Here is a 21,328-nt window from a genome sequence, read left to right on the forward strand (position 1 = left end):
AGAATAAGCTTGCTGAGTCAGGGGGCTTAGTGACAAGCTGCCTGGTGATCCGTGCAGAGAAATAAATTATTCTAAGGCCTTTGGTTCCCCGCGTCGATGGGAGGGTGGGAGAAGTGCTCTGGAGGGCCCCCCCGGGGTGTGTTGTGGTCCAGTGCTGCCCCTCTGCCGCATCCTCACCAGGCGTGCCTCGGTCCAGTGCTGCCCCCCTGCCGCATCCTTGCCCGGCGGGGCCCGCGATTAAAGGATGCCTCTGCACACTGCTCGCTTCTTGTCTCAAGTCTGAGATTGGCAGGCCTGGGGCCGTCCTGCGCTGCCCCAAATGCAGGAGAGGCCGGGAGAGTAAGTGCCTGGGGCTCTCAGCTCCTCTGGCCCGGTGCTGTTCCCAGGCCTGGGGAGGGGCTCAGAGGCCAGGCAGCCAAAACAGGTGACAAATTGTGACAGCGTGCCTGAAATCACTGCAGCTGTGCCTCTGCAGCTGGAGAAGGCAGTTTAGTGTTTACTTACATGGCAGCTGGAACGCTCCTCCTGGCTGGGATTATCGGGGCCAACTGCCGCCTCCCCCTCCCCTGCCCTGACTTCCCCGAGAAGGGAAGAGAACACGTGTTAAATAAAGACGGGGATTAGGGATTTGGAGTTATATCCCGCCCCCCCGCCCCCGTTTCTTACTTTTATTCTCCTTCCTGATGATCTTGACTCCATTTCTGTGAGAAAGTTTCACAAACTGGACAGCGTGTCTTTTTGATGTGTGTATGGTGGGTGCCTGACAGTCACCAGAGTGGGAGAAAGGCCCATGCAGGACAAAGTAGTAGGTGGTTAGAATAAAGGGTTTAAGTTGGAGAGAATGTGCATTCCGAGGTTGTTTTCTTGTGCTAACCATAGAAATAGTTGTTCCTAACGAAGTTTGACGATGAATTAAGAGATTGTGTGGAAGCAGATTCCTGATTATAGGTTCTGCGTAGTTTGTACAAACCCTTAACGTGCAGTTCGTTCCCCTTCATGTTCCCCAACTGTGTCCAAAGGGCTGGGTGCTGCGGGAAGGGAGCCGTTTCCAGCAGACCTGAAAGCGTTAATACAGTAGCCGCTCTTTCCGCGGCTTCCAGGCTGCGAGCCCGTGCCCCCGCCTGGCCTGGAAACCCACAAGCGGTGGAGGGCAGGGCGTCGCTGCCCACCGTGTCTGGGACTCGGGATGCGGGTTTCTCTGTGCTGTGAAACGCTGCCGGTGTTGCTTCAGTTGTAAATTCGTCTGAAGAGCCTCTGGTGGGAAGTTTTATAGTAATGCCGTGTAAAGAGATAGTGACACACGTAGTGCTAATTTACAGTAACTTTAAGCATTGCCAGTAGTTTAATTTCCAGGGAGCTCCTGAACCGCCTGTGCTCGGGTCTCCGTGGTTCTGTTTGCTGCGCTCGCTGGCGGGCATTAGGTTCGTTCCAGTTGGAAAACCTCTGCGGGAAGGACGGAGGGAAAGGAAGCACTTGCTATCCACACATTCTTGGGTAATTATTTTCATTTGAACGAAAGTTTTGTGCTAATGACTAGGAAATACGTTAAATCCTAGCCCTCTGCTCCCTCTGCTCTAGTCGTCATCTTGGAGATTCCTTCGTCTCTGTGGGGTCACCCGTCCCCTTTTTGAAGATGATCGCCACGTTTCTGTCTGGAGCTCCACATCTGGGATGCTCCTGCATGCCCAGCCCCGAGTTTTGCCGTATCCCTTAGACGGCCCGTAGACGTCCTGCTGTGTCTCAGTCCAGGGTCCTGCTCCGCCTTCCTCCTTGGTCAGCCTCGAGTCTCCCCGCCTCCCTCCCCACTTCACGCGCCTCCTCTGCCCTTCCTCGCTCATCCTGCAGGGCCAGTCCGCAGCTCTGTCCGGTGTTTTCTGCTCTCACGTCGTTTCTGTTTTCCTTTGTGCTCTGGTGCCCTAGCTTGGGCCGTTCGTGGGGCCTCGGTGTCTACATGAGGTGGCTTTGCTTGTGCTTTCTTCCTTTCCAGGCCAGCTAGCTCCCAGGGTAACCCAGACCTCTGGCATGAGAAGGTTTTGGCAGGGCCTATCCATGGCAGCAGGTGTTTGGCAGTTTGGCATTCATGGCTCCGTGTTCTGGCTTTATTCACCTTTCCCACATCTTTCCCTCTGTAAATGCCCCTTCACTCTGCCCAACCAGTCTGTTCACTCTGCTCCCCTTCCCTGACGCCTCGTCCGGCGCGATTCCCTGCTCGGGAACTGCCTTTCCCTCTCCTCCCTTTCATCAGACCCCAGCTGCCTCTCCAGGCCGAGGTCAACCCTATGAGGTCTGCTCGGACCAACTCCGATTCCTACTGGGATTCAGAGTCGCTCCCATCTCTAGGAGACGACAGATTTGGTGCTTGGGGCTGGTTTTACTGTGATTCCTTTTATCTTTTCTCCAGTTTTTCAAAATGCCACCAGCTTTAAGAAAAACGCAGATGAAAGAGTAGGATCAAGGTCATTCTTGAGGGGGCAAAAGAAATCACTAAAAGATCTCCTGTGGGGCGTGTGGCCAGCCTCTTTCTTCCCATGGGATGATGGCGGTGGGCTTGCTGGGTGAGCGTGGAACAGTCTGCTTTTTCACTGACTGCTGAGTGGTTTCCTCTTCTTTCCCACCCTCCCCTCCTCCTCTACCTCCCCCTCCACACCCGTGTCAAATCTTGGATCCTCTGCTAACGAACTTTCTGATCTTGGCCAAGATATTTCACTTCTGAGACCGTTTTGTCGTCTGTAAAGTAGAGATACTATTTATTTCCCAATATTATAGGCAGATTTAGTGAGAACTAAAATAAAGCATCCACCGCTGTACCCTGCACAAGGTGGGCCTTCATTAGATCCGAGGTGTCTGTCTGCAGAGCCCGTAACCCCGACTCGGGTGACTGGGAGGGCGTACAGCCTGCAGGGGCTTGGTTTGGGTGCTCACCGTGGGATCTCCCCCTGAAGATGACATCGTCTTGAGCTCTGAGTCCCGAGCTGCTTATCAGCCAAGTGACCTTTGTAGGTCACTAACCTGCCCGGGCCTGTCTTCCAGTCTGTGAAGTGAGCTAATTATGTATGCCTTCCTGTCGTATGTGACATCTACTTTTATGTGATAAATACTGGAAAATATTTTGAAAACCAGTCAAGCATTAAGCACGTATAAAGTTATTACAATGAATATTTGTGTCTTAGGAGTACTTAGCATCGTGCCTCCCAACTTTTTTGTTCAGTAAATTGTCGAAATTAATAGGGCGGCTCCTTCTCCAGCTGGTATTGCTGTCTCCTGAGCTTGCTGGAGCCTCGAGAGGAAATCCCTAATAAAGTAGCTTCCGTTCCAGTTTTGTACTTAGACCTTTGGTTCTTTCTGAGACGCCCTTCTTGTTAAGTTAGAGGGTAGGTAAAACTGGTTATAATATAAGGCTCGTGTGAGACTGGTTTGCAAGACGTGAATACACGGAGCCATGACAGTTTAAGAAGGTTACAACGCGGTAATATTCACAGTCAGACGTAGTCGTTGCTGGTTCAGATCCACGGGGACCTGTTGTTTGAACACTACATTGTTCGCCCGGGCTGGGGATTTTGCAACAGTGAGGAGAGCCGTTCTTTCCCTCGAGCAGACTCGTGTGAGTGTGGTCCCGCACGGAAGGGACAGGTGCTGTCTTTCTCAGGGGCCGGCGGAGCCTGTACAGAGCGGCAGGGTTGAGGTCCGGCTGCGACGTCGTGTTGGGCATGCGGGAGGCGCGGGGCTGGGGCGGCAGTGGGAAGGAGGAGCTGCCACGGGCGCGCGAGCACGAGCAGAGGGCGCAGTTGTGGGCCGGCTGGGCGGGCCTGCTCCGTGTCGGGTGGTTGGCTGCGGAGGGGTGTGGTGTGCCAGGCACGCCGGGTGGGAGGAGAAGGGTCGACAGAGGAACAGAAGGGCACCGAGGGTGTGAGCTCACGGCAGGGCGGTCCCCGAGGGCTGGAGTCAGTTCTCCGAGAGCGCTCTGGTGGGGCAGCGTGATGGGGGCCCTGCAGGTGCCGAGAGGCCGCCTTTGTTGACGCTGCACCCTTACCTGAGATCTGCCAGCCAGCTGTGTGTGCTCCGGGGGCCGTTGTCACTCCTGCTGTGGACACTGCAGGAGAGGGGGTCGACAGCGTCTTCGGGCTCACCTGTCCTCACTACTGTCAGCCGAGGCTGCGTGGCCTTGCACGCCGCAGCTCCTGTGTTTCTTTGACTTGTTAGCAGGCGGTGAGGAGCTGCTGTCAGTGTAGCCTCAGGTAGCCGTAGGTGCTCCTTCTAAACTTGTGTTTCTGCTGACCCGGCGTGATGGAGCCGCGGGAGGAATCCCGCATGGAGCACTTTCAGGCACGGCTGATGTCGAGACCCCTGCCTCAGCCCGAGATGCCCTCCTGTCCCGTGTGTCCAAAACGCTCGTCAGAGACGGAAAGGAGAGCAGGCTGCTCGCTTGTCCTCGGTGTCCTGTGCGCTCAGCTGGAGCTTCCAGGCGTGGTCTCCCCGTATGTGTTGCAGTGCTGGCCCAGCTTCTCCATGCTCGTTTCCTGCCTGCCTTGGGAATTGCGGGTGGCTCTAGGGCAGTGAGGTGCAGTGTGCGGGGACCCAGTTGCCGTCAGAGTGGGGCTGTTGAATAGTACCCGCGGGGGTCTTGTTTGACATTTCTGTTCCCGTCAGTAGTGGCGTCTCAAAGTGTGACAGAGCAGGTCCTGTCTTAGATCCCTTTCTGTGCCGTTGTGCTCGGTGGTACCTATGAAGGCCTAGGGGGTGGTGTCCAAACGCTCTTCCACATCTCGGACGTCCTCATGTAATAAAGGTCATGAAATAACTTCACAGAGTGCTTCATCACACGCAAAAGAGTGGATTGTGGCTTTCTTTGCAGAATTGAAGTGCTAGTGTGAACTACTGACAAGCCTGAAAAATGCTAAAATTGTAACTGAATCGGGGAAACCTTGCTCATACCCTAAGACTTTTCAGGAGAATTGCTAACCTGTGAACTCTAAAGCTGTTCCTGAGAGGGGCTGGGGAGACCAGTATGACGTCATTTTACTCGAGGAGCGGGGGCGTTAATCAGGTTACTGTCCTCCCCTCTCAGGGTCAGGATGCCTGGAACACTGGCACCCTCCATCACTTCCATGCCTTTATTGGCTCCGTGTTTTGGTGGAGCCATCATTGCCGGGAGGGATACCACCACATGCTAAGGCGGGACCACCGGTGGTTCTGGAACGTGGCGGAGTGTGAGTGATGGAGCAGTGACTCGCAGGTGGAGCGTCCTAACGTAGGGACTCCCTCGTGGTAGATGGTGTCAGATGAGTCCCCAAGGGCTCACTAAAAGATGAGCTGCTGTTGTCAAGCAAGGAAGACTAGGAAACATAGTTTAAGGGTCTCGCGGAGATGTTTTAAAGCCTGGTGATGTAAGTGCAGAGTAAGCATGTCCGATGTGGTAACTTAGCGTGCAGCTGGCACGAACACTTTTGTCTGCCTGTTTATTGTAGTAAATTTGTGGGGCTGAGTCGGAGTCAGAGTCGGCTGGTGCTCTACTTTCCTGGAAGGGTGTGTTAACGTGGCCAAGCTTTCGGGCAGCGTCTTCGTAGGGAAATGGGGGGCTGGCCCCTTGAAGTCGCCTTGTGTTTAGGCACACAGACTATGTATGTGATGTTTACATAAGCTTCATAACTGGGGTGTCAGGCTGAATAATCACAGGTTTGTGATTATTTCTACTGTTATGTAATAGCGTAATATTTTAATCTGTCCTTTATTGCCATGGGAGGTTAAAAAAGGCAAAGATTTGGGGCCAGCCCCCTGGTGTAGTGGTTAAGTTCGGTGCACTGCACTTCAGTGGCCTGGGTTTTGGGTTTGGATCCTGGGCACAGACCTACTCCACTCGTCAGCCCTGCTGTGCCAGCAACCCACATGCCGAGTAGAGGAAAATTGGCAACAGATGTTAGCTCGGGGGCAGTCTTCCTGGCCAAAAAAAAGGGCAAAGATTCTACATAGAGAAATTGCAGTGAAATAAAACATTATTTTTGCAAATAATGTTTTATCTTCTAAAAAGTAGTAAGACAGTCCTCACTTTGCATGGGACTATAAAAATGACCATGCAGCTGGCCCGCTACAAAGCAATCTTAATCATTGATGGAGATGATTATGTTTGTGATTGTTACGTTTTTTTCGAGACATTGCAAACTCTCTTAAATTATAAATGTATGAGGAAATGACAAGAACAGTAAAACTAATCTTTATTTAGTACACTGCAATTTATAACATTAGAAACGTTGAGAATTAAATTCCATAGCTCTTTGAGCCAGCAGGTCCATTTCTGGGTCTGTCCCTCAGAGCAATCCAGTACCTCCTTTTTGTACATAATTTTAAAAAATCAGTACAATATCCTAATTATAAAATAAAGTAAATTTAAAAAGTTAGTTTACGGTGAAACATTTCATTCTGTAAATGTTTGGGCATGACTGCACCGAAGACGCAAGTCAGATGTTTGTACCTTGTGCTGATGAATGAGTTTAAGAGAAGATGATCAGAAGCCATTCCATAGAAAAATATAGAAATGTGAAAGAAGAGGTGGCCACTCCATAAAAGTGTGTTAGGATAAGTAAACACAGACCAATCTCAATTGTATTTGATCCGAGAAAAATGAATAACCGTGACTGAAATAAGGACAGCGTGCCGTTCGTATCACAGATTGTCAAGTAGAGACCTGGGCAAGTACAACAGTCTCGCATACGAGCTGAGCCTTCTTTGCAGGTGAAATGTCAGAATAGTTCCCTTGGTCATGAGAGGGCCAGGGGAGTGACGGAGGGTCACGAAGAACATATTGCCTCTGGAACTCTCACCAAGTGCCCAGGCATGCGTTCAGTCTCTGTCATATGAGAAGATTTTGGAGACCCCTATTTGATGGGCGACAGGGAATGGAAGATGGATCCAAAGAAGAAAGTGGGCCCTAAAGTGTAATAACACACCAGGGTGGCAGAGCTACAGGAAGCAGGTGTTTCATAAGCTGCTGGCCCAGGAGGAATAATTTAGCAGTAGCTATTAAAATTGCAACTGACCTTTGACTCAGAAATTCTAAGGTTTTATCCTGCAGATGCACTTGGCACACGTGCAGAATGATACATGTACAAGGTTCTTTGTTGCCATGCTGTTTGTCAGAGCTAAAGATCGGAAGCTCAGTCGTAAGTGTCCATCGGTAGGAGAAGAATAAATACGTTACGGCTTTTGTGTCAGTGCGGCTGTGAGAGGAGGAGGACGCTGCGAGCGGGCCGGCCCTCCTCAGGCTGTGTCCCTGCTGGAGAGGCACTAGAGGGAATGCGTGTCTCACTGGATTCTCCGCGCGTCGAACCTCGGGATAAACGGGGAGCGTCTGCCTTCAGCTGCCTGCCGAGTTGAAGAGCCACCAGGGCTGGAAGGGAGGCCTCCATGGATACCTTTATTACCATTTGTGAAAAACAAAGTTTTAAAAGTTGGTGTGAAAAAAAGCTCTGTCCTGAGCATCCTTCCGTTGCTGCTGCTATCCCTGTTTTGTAAAAGTTTGTGATGGCCAAAACATCTCCGTGGAAATGTGGATTTTACGCTGCTCCTAATGATGGCTTTAGGCTGTGAAGGTCAGGCAGGCAGTTTCTGGTCTCATACTTTAAAGACAGTTTCTTTATGATTCAGTAGTTTTTTGGCACGTGCATAGATCTATGAAAGGAAGTATTTGAAAATGAAAACTATTTTATACTCCAGTAAGCACGAGCAGCGCCAAAAATCACATACTTGCTTTACTGGAAAGTTTGAAACATGGTGTGAATATAAACTGGACATTAATATGCTTCATATTGTGTTTTCATTTTATTATTATCTAGTGTTAATTTATCTGAAACTCTTTAAGGTAGTCGTCTTTTGTAAAAAAGTAATGTTTAAAAAAAAAACCTACCTAGAAGATTCCAGAAGGCACTCATTCCTATTTGAATAAAGGATTTCTGCCCTTGATTTTTTATTTCATTGGTTTGATTCTCCCCTGCCGCTCAGGCTCAGCTTGAAAAATTTAATCAGAATGTTTTTGCCTGTGAGTATTTTGCTGTTATTATGCACTGAAATGTTATGCTTCTGAAATATACTTTCACACTAATATTTCAGGTTGTTTTGAAATATACGTGTGCATTCATATTTCACATTGTCTTGACTAATTGTGAGACATTATTTGTGTTTAAATACAGCATGCTTGTAACAACCGAAAACATTTTGGTTTACTATTTAGCAGAAAGGTAAAAATACGTGAAGCAAAACTTATACTTACTGCCCATGAGTAAGTCCCCATTTTTGCTTAAAAGCAGATGCCTTCCAAAGAAGAAAGGAGTGATGGCTAACATAGCTAGAAATTTAAATTGGAAATGAGGAACAAAAATGGAATAATTCACTCATTGCCATTGTGAAGAAATGTGTCTACCCCTGTGTACACCCGAGAGAAAACATAGCATAAATCCACCTAAAAAACTTGTGCAGGAATGTTCATAGCAGCATTATTCGTGATCGCTAGGAAGTGGAAGCGACCCACATGTTCATCAGCGAATGAAGGGATAAACAATGCGGTCGAATATTATTCAGCCATAAAAGTGAACAAGGCCCTGACACACGCTACGATGTGGATGAACCTTAAATATGTGATGCTGACTGAAAGACACCAGACACGAAAGGACAGATATTGTGTGATTTTATTTATACGAAACGTCCAGAACAGGCGAGTCCGTAGACTCAGCGGATGTGTGGCTGCCAGGGGCTGGGGGGGAGGTAATGGGGCGTGACTGCTAATGGATCAGCTTTTGGGGCGTGACCAAAATGTTCTGGAATTACTGGTGATGGTAACACAACATTGTGAATATGCTGAAAATCACTGAATTGTACTCTTGAAAATGGTTAAGATGGTGAATTTTATGTTAGTGACTTTTGTCGTAGTAAAAAATTTCAAAAAGAAAAGAAAAGCAAAGCAGTGTGGTCCCATTTTTTATGAATTTGAGTGATGTGGATTGAAAATAGTGTTATAAAATAGTCACATCAGGGGCCGGCCCACGGCCGAGTGGTTAAGTTCCCGCGTTCCGCTGCGGAGGCCCGGGGCTTCACTGGTTCGGATCCTGGGCATGGACATGGCACCACTTGTCAGGCCACACTGAGGCGGCGTCCCACATGCCGCAACTAGAAGGACCCACAACTAGGACATAACAACTATGTACTGGGGTGATTTGGGGAGAAAAAGCAGAAAGAAAAAAGGGAAGAAGGAGGTTGGCAGCAGTCGTTAGCTCAGATGCCAATCTTGGGGGACAAAGAAATTCACATCAGTGTTTCAATTACTGTGAGGTAATGCAGTTCTCTCAAGAGTAAAAAAAGTTAAGATGTCAAAAATGATCAAATGTCAGAGTGGGCAGACCAAGTTGTGAGTTGTGTTTGTGTTATTGCCGCCTGGCCGTGTCCCTGCAGCCGGTGGACAGACCGCATCCTACAGAGATGCTCAGGTTTGGCTCTAAAGGATGCTCGTTTGGAATTAGACTCCCACACAATGCGTCCTCCCTAGTTGCCAAGCCAACAGTTAGGAAAGAGGCACAGGATGGTTTTTTTCAATAAACTTTATTTTTTAGAGCCATTTTGGGCTTACAGCAAAATTGAGGGGAAGATAACAGAGGTTTCCTGTATACCTCCTGCCCCCCACTCCCCCAGCCTCCCCTACTGTCCACACCCCCCACCAGCGTGGCACATTGGTTACAGTCCTTGAACCTACGTTGATGCATCGTCACCACCCAGAGTCCACGGTTGACGTCAGGGTTCGCTCTTGGTGCTGGACCTGCTGTGGGCTGAACACGTGTGTAAGGACCTGTGTCCACCATTATAGGTCATCCGGAGTAGTTTCACTGCCCCGAAATCCCGTGCTCCCCCTGTGCATCCTTCCCTTCCCCCAGCCCTGGCCATCACTGATCTTTCCAGCATCTCCATAGTTTTCCCTTTTCCAGAATGTCATATAGTTGGAATCATACAGTATGTGATTCTTTCACCAAGATTAGCTTCTTTCACCAAGGAATGTGCATTTAAGATTCCTCGGTATCTTTTCACGGCTTAATAGCTCCTTCTTATTAGTGCTGAAGAGTACTCCATTGTCTGGATGGACCATAGTTCATCCACTCACCCACTGAGGGACTTCTTGGTTGCTTCCAGGTTTTGGCAATTATGGGTAAATGTGTAACCATCTGGCACAGTGTATTTTTGACCTGGTCCATACATACATTAAAAAAAAAAACACTAAGGTAGTTTTTTCCTCCTCCAAATGGAAGTCACGTTCGGTTTTTGGCAGAACAGGTTTGAGCTGCTGTTGGGAGCAGTGGCTGCTCAGCACTTAGCAGAGACGAGTTTTGAAAGACGAGAGCAGGCCCCGGGGCCGACAGCTGGCGAAGGGTCCAGCGCAGGGAGAGCGGAGGGCTGGGTGGCGCTCAGGTTTGCTGATCTTGGAGAGCGGTAGGTCAGTGAGTGGCAGGGAGAGGGGGCGGACAGCGAGAACCTGGGCGGGCATGAGCACTGGGACGCGGGGCGGAGTGCAGACCGCCTCTGAAGTGTGGTGGCGAAGGTAATGGGAGGTGACAGGGCGGGCTGGAAAGCCAGCCAGTGGTCCCTGTTGGAAGAAGGTGAGTGTACGTGTGATCGTTTTCCCCATCATGGGTGGGAATGCTTCTGTTAAGAGCTGAGCTAACGTTTGAAAGTACTTAAGTGGCATCCGTTTTAGCAATATTGCAAAAATCAGCCCGTCAGCACCCTGTTAGCCACCTGCTCCTGGTGGAAATGCCCGGAGATGCTGTGGAAGGAGCTCAGCGGGGCCAGGTGGCGGCCATCGCCTGTGTTTGAGGGCTGACAGTGAGGCCTTTCAGCGGAGTGGCTCATTTCCAGCGTCCTCATTTGATGTCACACTTGTGGCCGTGGTAGAACGTAGATATTGCTCCCCATATTTTTAGATGAGTCGTCAAGATGGAGAACTAAGTGACCAGTCCAAGGTCATAAAGGTCAGTTGTTTCCCAGCATGGCTACTGAATTCCCCTGGGAAGCCTTTAAAAATACATATTCCAGGTTCCACCCCAGAAATGTTGATTCAGTAGGCTGAGGCCTAGGAGTCTGTATTTTCATCAGCTGCACAGGTGGTTTTTAGGCAGCTGGTCTGGACAGCACGGTTCCCTGTGCCACCTGCAAACCTCTGAGGTGGACGGGTGTTTTGTTCTGCAGCACACGGCCCTTAGGCCGTGAACTGAGCAGGGCGAGTGGTGGCCAGGGGAAGACCGGCCGATTCACAGACCTGAGGCAGAGGGCACAGCCGAGGCACAGACATTTTTGTAGGAACTGTAGATGAGTTGGGACTGACGTGCCGAGTAGGAGACACAGAGTGATGAGGGAGGAGGCTGGAGAGAGAGGCAGGGTCAGAGCTGCGGGAGCTGACTTCTGGAACCACCCCTCCAGACCAAGGAGACCTGGTGGCCTAGGCAGAGCAGGAGGCAGCGAGGACCCTCCAGAAGATCCAGGTAGGAGGCAGAATTAGTACCCAGCAGCTGGTTAATGTGGGGGGAGAGGAAGTGGGTGATGTGACGTCCGGGAGTCTGGCTTGGACAACTGCATGGGTGGGTCCTCTGCTGAGTTGAGTGAGGGCCTGGGAGGAGTTGGGGGCTGGGTCAGGGAGGAGGGTGATGAACTCCGTTTGGGGAAGGTGGTTTAAGCGTCCAAGTAGAGATGTCTGACGGGCAGTTGGACAGTTGCCGGGGTGGGGGCTTAAAGCCTTGGACACAGGACACAGGTGTGGAGAGTGAACAGGGCACCCAGGAACCTTTTGTTCAGCAGTTACGAGATGAGCAGGGAAAAGGACGAGGGGAAGAGAAGGGGAAGGTGGGATCGCATGCTCCCTGACGGTGGTTGGCGAGGTCAGCGAGCACGAAGCCTGCCTGGGGTTAGCGCAGGCGAGGGGATTGCTGTGTCTGAGCCAGAGCGCTTTCAGGGCAGCAGCGGGGCCTGAGGCCAGGTTGCAGAGAGCAAGAGCAGGATTCAGGATTGGGGTGTGGTGGCTGAGGGGGCAGGTGTTTCTGAACAAGTTCTGTGTCCACGTGGACAGTCCATATTCTGGTCGCGTCCTGTGCTCTAGCATGGTTTTGGGAGACAAAAAGAGAAGGGAGGATTGGTCTTTTTTTTTTTTTTTTTTTTTAAATACAAGGCAAGTACATAGTTAAAAATTTTAAAAGGAATATAAATTAAAAACGAAGTCTCGCTTCAGCCCCCTTTCCCAGTCCCGGTGGGTAACCTGCATTAGCTGTTTGCTGGGTGTCCGTCTCTGTGTTATCTTAAAGACGTAAAAAATACGCATGGTGTGTGTTTGCTGTGAACCAAGTTGAGATGACGCTGAAATACTGTGCTGTACTGTCTTTTTCGGTTCGGATTATACAGTCTCTGCTATGAATCCCTAAATGCTGAGCAGCAGCATAAATTGTGTCAGTATCCGTTTCTTAAAGAGAAACCGACAAGAGAAAAGAAATTAGATGTTTTGGGACTTTGTAACTGCTTATGCATTTTACTCTGTTGCTTGCAAATGACGTTCAGTGACTGAAAATCCCGTGCTGTTGCCTTAAAAGTGGCTTTCCACAAGTCCAGTGAGCTGATGGTCAGCTTTTCCAAGGTCGTAAAGTTTGCTGTCTTCTGAGTGTCCCTCTCCTCCCATCGTTAGATGCGACATGAACAGACAGTTAGACATAGTCTGTTAACAGGAATAGATAGTTGTAATAACCTTTCTAAGCACACTTTTAATCAAGATGCTGGAGTTTTGAAACATATGATTTGCTGACTCGTAAATAAACTTCCAATTTCCCTTATTTCACAATTTGACATGCTTTAAAACCTAAGGCTGAAGCGGGTAGCTTCTGCTGACACAAGATAATCTGTCAGTTCTGCAAGTCAGTTTTTCAGGGGTTCGTTTGGTGTGCTAACAATTAGACCCTGTTTCTATTTGTTTATTACTCTCCCCGTCCCCACACCAAGAGGACGGGTACTGTTTGCCTCCACTGAAGCTTCGCTCCTGTTTCAGCAGGTTAGCGAAAATAATGAAGAGTAGCTAAAAAATAAAACGAAACTACTGATGGAGATGATAGAGAGTGAAAGATGCTGAAGCGCAGCATGGGATGGCCGAGTGAAGAATTTGGGGGAGGGCGGGGGGGGGCAGGGGTCAGGACTCACGTGGGGCTGGGGGAGTGGGAAGGGCCGCTGCTTCCAGCCCAGAGTCCTGCAGTTGCTGGGAGCTACTGGAATGACTGGGAAGAAAGAATGTTCTTTGCTTTCGGAGCTAAATGTCGCATCTGATCCATAGGACGTAACTTAAAATTGGTCTCATGGCGGATTTTGATAAATAATGTCTGGTTTGCATAATCTGGAGCTATTATCCAGATCTGAACCTTTTGTCCAGAAATGCTAAATGTCAGCATTTTTGAGCATTATGTGAAACCAAGTTCTTGAGCTGGTGTTAATGGCTGTTACCTTCCCTGTTCTCAATCCTAGAAAGTGTCAAACGGAAATGCAAATCTGTATTGCTCAGACTTATACTTTAAATGAAAATATCCCAGTGATTATTGGATCTGTTCAGTTTCAGAGATACTTTAATTATAGTAAATAGAATGACACTTTAGACTAGTAGTATATGTGGCTTACAGTATTTTTTAGAGAAACATTTTTTTTCTAAAGAGGAAAAAGGTAGATGCTGACAATTAGATTCCTGTGATGGTAATAGGGGAGATCATTTACTGCACATATTTGGGGTTTGTTCAGCCTGTGCTAGTTTTTTCTGCAATAATGATACACAGTGCACATATGAACGTGCTTCTGGAATCTTAAACTTTGGAATTTCCTGTCTAATGTTTATCTAAACTCCTAAGTTTAAATTTGCTTCGATGCTTTTTCAGTTGTCGAATTCTTTTGAGCCAAGGGAAAAGGTTTTCCTTTAAGGAGTAAAAATAATTGTCAAGTTCTGTAAATGTGTTTTCTACCACGGCCAAAGCAGTCTGTCACAGATTTCTTTTGAGATATAACCCAGCGATAGGAATGAAGCATATTCTCTTTACAGGTGAACGAAGACAGTCTGGGCTGTTAGGAAGAACTTACGGGAACTGCATGAAAGAGACAGAGGCTTGCCCGGGGAGGGGGGCGGGAGGAGGTCACGGGAAAGCGAGGTGACAGGCATCCAGCATAGGGGCTCGATGGGAGCGCAAGTGGGCTCCGGGGCGGAGCTCTCTCTTTCCAGGCGGTGTGAGTCCGTGTAGGAACCAGCTCCTCGTCCCGGTGCGCAGGGGAGCTTCGACGCACCCCCTGAAGCGTCCAGTGTCCACCTTGTTGTGCTTCGACTAGGCGTTTCATTTAAAGGTGGCGAAATTTGTCCATGACAGCTAGTAAGACTTAAAAATAAAACGCTGATACTCAACCCTCCTGGGACTGCAGGTCCCCTGCCACTGGTCATGGTCCCTCGCCCTTCTCCCCTCTCCCTTCTTCCTCACCCCCCTGAAATCCCATGGTCCGTTATCATCACAGCCTTGCACGCCCTGCCCCTCCCTCGCCTCTTTCGCTTCACTGTACTCACCGGCAGAAGCCTGCATCCAGTAAGTGCGTTCTCCGTCCGCTGTCGTGACCAGTGACCGGAAGTGGACCCGCATGCCGCCACAGTCACGTGACTGTCAAACAGCGACTCTTCTCTTCTAGGTGGCTGTTTTCTTCCTTCCCCTTTCCCCTCCCCAGCGCTCCTCACCCACCCTTAAACTTAACGCCAAGTCCTCTGTTTCCTCAGTGAAATTGGAAGAAATCAGAAGAGGTTTTGCGTAAACTCTCACCACATGTCTACCTATTTACCTGGATCTGTGCCCGTGTATTCGGCTGCCCTTCCTCTTACTGTGGGCGAACTGTGTGCACCCAGGAAAGGCCACCCGTGCACTTGGCCGCTTGGCCCGATCTGCTCGCGCTTACTCAGGGGAGTTACTCTGTCGGTCCCACCGCTCCCCTGGCTTCCTGCCAGTCAGCACGCACACTGTCTCGTCCTCCAGAAGGTCTTTCTAAACCCATGTCTGCTGCAGCCCCTGCCCTGTTTCTCTTCCCCCTCTACCGCCCAGTTCCTCAAAGGAGTTTTCGCTTCTCCTCCTGCTCTCTAGTGACCTCAGCCCAGTCAGGCTTTCGGCCCTGCCGCTGCGCCAGAACTGCTGTTCTCACGGTCACCGCTGACCTGCCTTTCAGCAGATCCACCTATCAGTGATCGGTCAGCCAGCATCAGAGATAGGGCTGATTCCTGCTGGGAGCGCTGGATTCCGGCATGTCCTCCTGCCCTCTGCCCGCTCCCAGTCTGCTTTGTTGATGCCCCTCATCTCCCAGCCGTCCAATGTTAGGTTGTCACAGGGCTGGAACCTCATCTCTTCTTGTCTGCGCTCAGTGCCTTGTCCATTTGCGTGGAATGCAATTGCTATCCCGTCTTGGCCAACGTTCCCGAGAACTCCAGACAGGGAATTGCAGCTCTGCACTGGGTATCCCAGTCCGCGTGAGTGTCTGATGCTGTCTCAAATGGAGCAGTCCACACTGGACTTCCGCCCCTCTCTTCAGAACGTGCTCTTCCCATGCTCGTTCCCTTCTCGGAACGTAGTGACTCCGTCCCTCCCTTGCTCCTGCCGGAATCCTTGGCATGGTCTTGGGCCTTTCTTCCTCTCAGATCTGTTGGGTCTGTCAGCACATCCTGTTGGCTCTCCTCCAGGGCATCTTCGGAGCCCACCGACTTCTCTTACAGTGCGCTCGCTCACCTGGTCTTGCCTGCGTCATTGCAATACCTGCCTGGTCCCTCCACTTCTGGCCTCACCCTCTTACCAGCTCTTCTGAACACAGCATCTCCCTTGAGGGAGTGTGTGTCAGGCTTCAAGACACATTGAGTGACTTCTTTTAGTGTTCCCGGAGTTTCTTTCTGTTTGCAGGCCTGCGGTGGAATACTGAAGTACAGAGTCGTCCGTGTTCTTTAGCCAGTCTTGTGCTCTCAGGAGCAGCCTTTTCTCCAAGGGCACCGTGTGTGTGTAAATTGTGATAAAATATACAGACCATATGGAGTAAAGCGATTCGTTTCAGCAGGGGAAAGGATGACTTGAGTAACTATTGGTGTTGAAACTGTTGTCTATCCATTTGAACTAAAATAAAGTTAAACCTTAATTTTGTACAATGAAAACGTATATACCTACCATTTTAACCAGTTTATTGAGTAGCTGGATGATTTCAGTGAAGCCTGTGTCTGTGGCCCCCGGCTGTGCTCCTGGGGGGGGGGGAGGTGTGGCTCTGGACAGGCCCCCAGTCACCCTGGGCGGTAGTGGCAGTGGTAGGGGCCCTCTTCCCCTCTGTCCCTGACCCACCCAGCTGTTAACTCCACTAATTGCCAGCCAATTGCTCTAGTTCCAGCAGTGCCCTGGGGCATAAATTCCCCTACACAGGAACCCAGTCAAATCCTGCCTCCTTTCTAGGAGTTGTCTCCAGGTCAGAGTTTGGTATTTGCCCTGACCCCAGAGGGTTCCTCCCAGCTCCCCGAAGCTCCAGTTCCCTCCTGCACACCAGCGGGGTACTGTCTGGGCTGTGTCTGGGGAAAGCCGGTCATCTCCTCCCAGCTGCCTGTCACCTGACCCCCACTGTTCTTGAGAGCGCCCTTAGGCTTAAACTTCACCCCTGGAGTCAGCTCCTTTTGGACGAGATTAGGAGCTCTCTTACTGCCTCCCCCCCGCCCCCCCCCCCACCGGAAAATCTCTGAACTAGGGCTCTGGAGCCTGGTGCGGACAATGGCAGGCTCCTCTGAGTGACACCTGTGCTCTAGGAGCTGAGCACTGGCAGGGGTGGGCAGCAGCCTGGGGTCTCTGCAGCCTTGGAACCACTGCCTCAGAGAGCGAGGGCGGGGATGATCAGGGCCAGGATTCTCAGCACGCGCCACCCAAGGTGTGGCGTGAGCCTCTATTCCTTGAGTGGAAGTTGGGCAGAACCTGGGAGCCCGCACATCTCCACCATGCTTCCCTCTGCGCCAGGTAGCTGGGGGCCCAGGTGGGAAATGCTGCTGTCCTGCCCCTCCCAGGAAGAAGTCCTTCCGATGGGGGCGAGGGGACGGGAAGCCTGTGTTCTTGGCTGCAGCCTCTAGATTGGAGTCTCTACCTCCTGGAGCTGGGGTCGGGGAGGGAGCAGTCTTGGTGCAGAGGCCGCAGACTCGTCCCTTTCCACGGAATCTTCATAGATTTTCTTGAATAGATGTTTCTTCATTTGTTATTTGCCCTTAGGACCAGGCCAGAGGCTTTGAATAGTTGTTTTTTTGGTTTTGGGGGAAGATTAGCCCTAGGCTAACTACTGCCAGTCCTCCTCTTTTTCGCTGAGGAAGCCTGGCCCTGAGCTAACATCCATGCCCATCTTCCTCTGCTTTATATGTGGGACACCTACCACAGCATGGCATGCCAGGCGGTGCCATGGCCGCACCCGGGATCTGAACCGGCGAACCCCGGGCTGCTGAAGCGGAACGTGTGAACTTAACTGCTGTGCCACCGGGCCGGCCCCACGAATAGTTGTTTTTATCTATTAATCTCACGAGTTTCACTGGGGAGCAGGTCAGCAGAGCTCCTCATGCTGTCAGGCTGGAAGTTGATCACCCACAGTCATAGACTCTTGAAGAAGAAATTAGATAAAATGGGCGTTAGCTGACTATATCCACAAAAATGTTCACGTGTCCTTCAAGATCTCTGTAAACTGTCTCCATCCCCGTCCCCCTCTATTTGTTACCCTTGAGATAACAGCATTCGAGAAAAAAATAAATGTTTTCACTTTACTCTTTTCCATTGTGGAATGTAACAATATGGCTTGCTTCCTTTCATCCCCCAGGGGTAAGTATTTCAGTTCTGCATCATGGCTCAAATAGGCTTTTGTGGGCTAGCCTTATAAAGTCAAATTCTAATTGACCACAGATGGTAATGCTGACTTTGAGTTGCAAATGATTAATTTAGGAATGAGCTTTACACCACCTGTTTGTCAATTGATTTTCTAGAATTACCTCAATCAGCCTCCTTTCGTATTTTGACTGGCAGCTCGATTATTTGTTAGGTGAACCTTTATCCGTTCCTTTGTCCAGTAAAGAGAAAAGTCTTAAAATGTTGAGAAACGTTGGCAGTTGGCAGATAATTTTAATTATTTCAGAGGAGTTTTGCTCCATTGAAAAACTGACAGGAGAATGTGAGTCCTTTCCTTTCTCCCCAGCTTAATGACATCGTGTTTGTGTGAGGGTGCTCAGTGTTGCAGTTAGAAGTGACCCACGGTTGACAAGGGGAGCGCCTGGCACCTCTCCTCTCAGTGATGTCGTCAAGGAACTTTTTCCCCTTAGCTAACGAAATGTCTTCTTTTTTTTTTTTCTTTCTGCTTTATCTCCCCAAATCTCCCCCGACCCCGTACATAGTTGTATATCTTAGTTGCAGGTCATTCTAGTGGTGGCACGTGGGACGCCGCCTCAGCGTGGCCTGATGAGCGGTACCATGTCCGCGCCCAGGATCCGAACCAGTGAAACCCTGGGCCGCCACAGCGGAGAGCGCGAACTTAACCGCTTGGCCACGGGGCCGGCCCCAGAAATAAGTCTTCTTAAACTTCCCCTTCCTACCAAAGGCTTACGGGCATTTGTGAAAAGTCCACATTAGGTAGTTGGCTTTGAGTAATTACTTGGCCAGTCCGTTAGCGTTGGAGTGCCATCAGCCTTTTCCTGGGGATGCTCTTCCCCAGGGGAGAATCCGCGTAGAGCAGGAGGCTGGGCGCAGGGCGGCGGCCTTCGGGGCCTCTTTACTCTCCGGTGGCTCCAGGTCACCGGGGTGCGAGTCTTTTAAAGATGTCTGTGTCCACTTGGTGTCAGGATTCCTGCTCAGGAACGTGTCGAGGGCTTCTCTGGGTCTGAGGAGGTGGGCTTGGAGTCCCTTCTTCCTCCGCTGTGCGTGTGCCCAGGTGCAGGGGTGGAGGGAGGGTGGCGTCTGAGTTACGGCGTCTGCGCGGTCTTGGGCTGGTGGCTCGACCCCCCACGGAGGTCCCTTAGAGCCTCCGGCTGGGGTTGCCTGTGTGAGGACTGGGGTGGCTTGCTGGGAGTCTGTCCTTAAAAGATCTCTTTTCCCCCCTTATTTTCTAGGAGTTTGCAGCACTCAATAAAGAGCTCAGTACGTGCAGGGAACAGCTCCTTGAAAGGGAGGAAGAAATTGCCGAACTGAAGGCAGAGAGAAACAACACCAGGGTCAGTAGGTGCCGGAACTTGAGCCTCTGGGCCACTATCAGTCACTCTGGCTGGCTTTAAACTCGAAAGACGTCCACTCTACCTGGTTTCAAACACATTTTCGACATTTTCCCACGACTTAACTGTGATCGATCAGTTCAGCGTTCTCATACTTTTCTTGAAATTCATAGTTAAGAATTAGTATTTTGATCCATTTGAGGAGGAATTTCTCTAACTTTCTACTGGATTGAAGGCATTCACACTGGTTCAGCATGAGATGGAAAGGATTGATTTGCCCCGAATCCCAATGTGCAATTGAAGGTGTTGTTTAAACTTGCGTCTGTGTTGGCCTTTTCTCCCAGCTGCTGTTGGAGCACTTGGAGTACCTCGTCTCCAGGCACGAGCAGTCCCTGAGGATGACGGTGGTGAAGAGGCAGGCGCAGTCCCCCGCCGGCGTGTCCAGTGAGGTGGAAGTGCTGAAGGCGCTGAAGTTGTTGTTCGAGCACCACAAAGCTCTGGATGAGAAGGTACCAGCGGCCCCGGGGCCAGCCTTGGGCTGCGCGCTGTGCGCCCGGCGGGCGTTGTGCGTGTGCAGCTTCAGTTTACTCTTAGTAGCTTCTGGAATTCTTGTCAACAAAGTTCTTCTGTAAGAAGACAGTTCTATATGGTTAAAAAGTATTAGTTGGCAGAAATGTTTTAGATTTTTGTTTGTTGTTTTTTCCTTTTTCTCCCCAAAGCCCCCGGTACACAGTTGTGTATTCTTCGTTGTGGGTCCTTCGAGTTGTGGCATGTGGGACGCTGCCTCAGCGTGGTCTGATGAGCAGTGCCATGTCCGCGCCCAGGATTCGGAGCGACGAAACACTGGGCCGCCTGCAGCGGAGCGCGCGAACTTACCACTCGGCCACGGGGCCAGCCCCTGGCATAAATGTTTTAAAATTTATTATATCCTGTTTATAGATTTGCTGTTAAGAATTGGGTAATGCAATTTATTTAGGGAGAAGATTTTTCTCAAACTTAAAATTTAGAGCTGTTAATAGGAAGTTTCCATGACGGTAACATCAATGAGAGACGTTCCAGGTGTTCTGTGTTATATCCTGCTAGTGGTAGGGTCACTGTCCGCGAAGGCTTGGAGAAGTGTGCACCCACACACTCCATCCCTGCTGTCCAAGTTTTTCTGCTTTGCAAATGGGTAATTATCCCTCCTGCCTATGTATTTTTAAAACTTTGCCAGTAGTAATATGGAAATTGATTTCGTGTAGCGCCATGCTGAAGAAGACTAATCAATATCTCTGAGCCATTAACATCTCTGGAAATCCCGGGGTGCTGCTAAGAAGCTAGGACACACTCTTGCTCCCGCCTTAAAAATAGTTCATGGGGAAAACGTGAGTGACAGGTGAGGTCGCGATAGCCTGCGCGCCCTGCAATAGAAACAGCTGTGGCAGGGCAAGGGTATTTTGAAGAGTCTTGAGTATTAATTCTAGGATAGTCTGTTGTGTCATTTTCATGCAAATGAAAATATGAAAGACTTCATTTTTGACTGAGTGTGAAATGCAGTTGATGCACAGAGTTAAAGAAGTCCTGTATAGAATTTTACTTGGCTGTTTTGTGGCTCAGCTCCTGTAGCTCCGGCAGAGATACACACGGAAGGGAGACCGTCAGCAAGCTGGCGTCTCCTTCTTCGTGCTGTTTGAAGGCGCTTTACACAACGTGCTGAGTGCCTGTCCCTCCTCCGGCGGACAGACTGACTGCAGAGGACAGTGGCAGCAGGTGTGTGGGTGTGTGGGTGTGTGCCGCCCTGTCTCCTGTGCTGCCGTCCGTCTCTGTAGGTAGACCCCCGTCTCCCTCGGTCCCAGTGGGCAAGGCTCGGAGGAAGCAGCCTGGTGGGCAGTCGGCGGACTCGCGCCCCATCCTCGCCGAGTTCCCTGCGTCAGTTACCTCGTCTCTGAGCCTTCGGAATTCTCATCCGTCAGTTAGGGACGGTAACTGTCAGTTTTGCTTCAGCAAATATTGATTGTCTGCCATGTGTTAGGCACTGTCTGTCCAAGGGCTGGGTAGACAGATGTTTGGGGGATTAAATGAGATAATAGC

The 21,328-nt window shown here is 50.2% G+C and overlaps 1 protein-coding gene across 1 annotated transcript in view; it reads left to right on the forward strand.

Moving 5' to 3' along the window:
• The window catches only part of LOC106846401 (liprin-alpha-1), a 179,051-nt gene that overhangs the window by 55,649 nt on the left and 102,074 nt on the right, over positions 1–21,328 (forward strand). Inside the window, 2 exon segments of the mRNA XM_070503739.1 lie at positions 19,160–19,261; positions 19,603–19,767. Coding sequence (XP_070359840.1) covers positions 19,160–19,261; positions 19,603–19,767 — 267 coding nt within the window.

Source organism: Equus asinus, unplaced genomic scaffold (assembly GCF_041296235.1).
Source record: "Equus asinus isolate D_3611 breed Donkey unplaced genomic scaffold, EquAss-T2T_v2 contig_800, whole genome shotgun sequence".
NCBI classification, from domain to species: domain Eukaryota; kingdom Metazoa; phylum Chordata; class Mammalia; order Perissodactyla; family Equidae; genus Equus; species Equus asinus.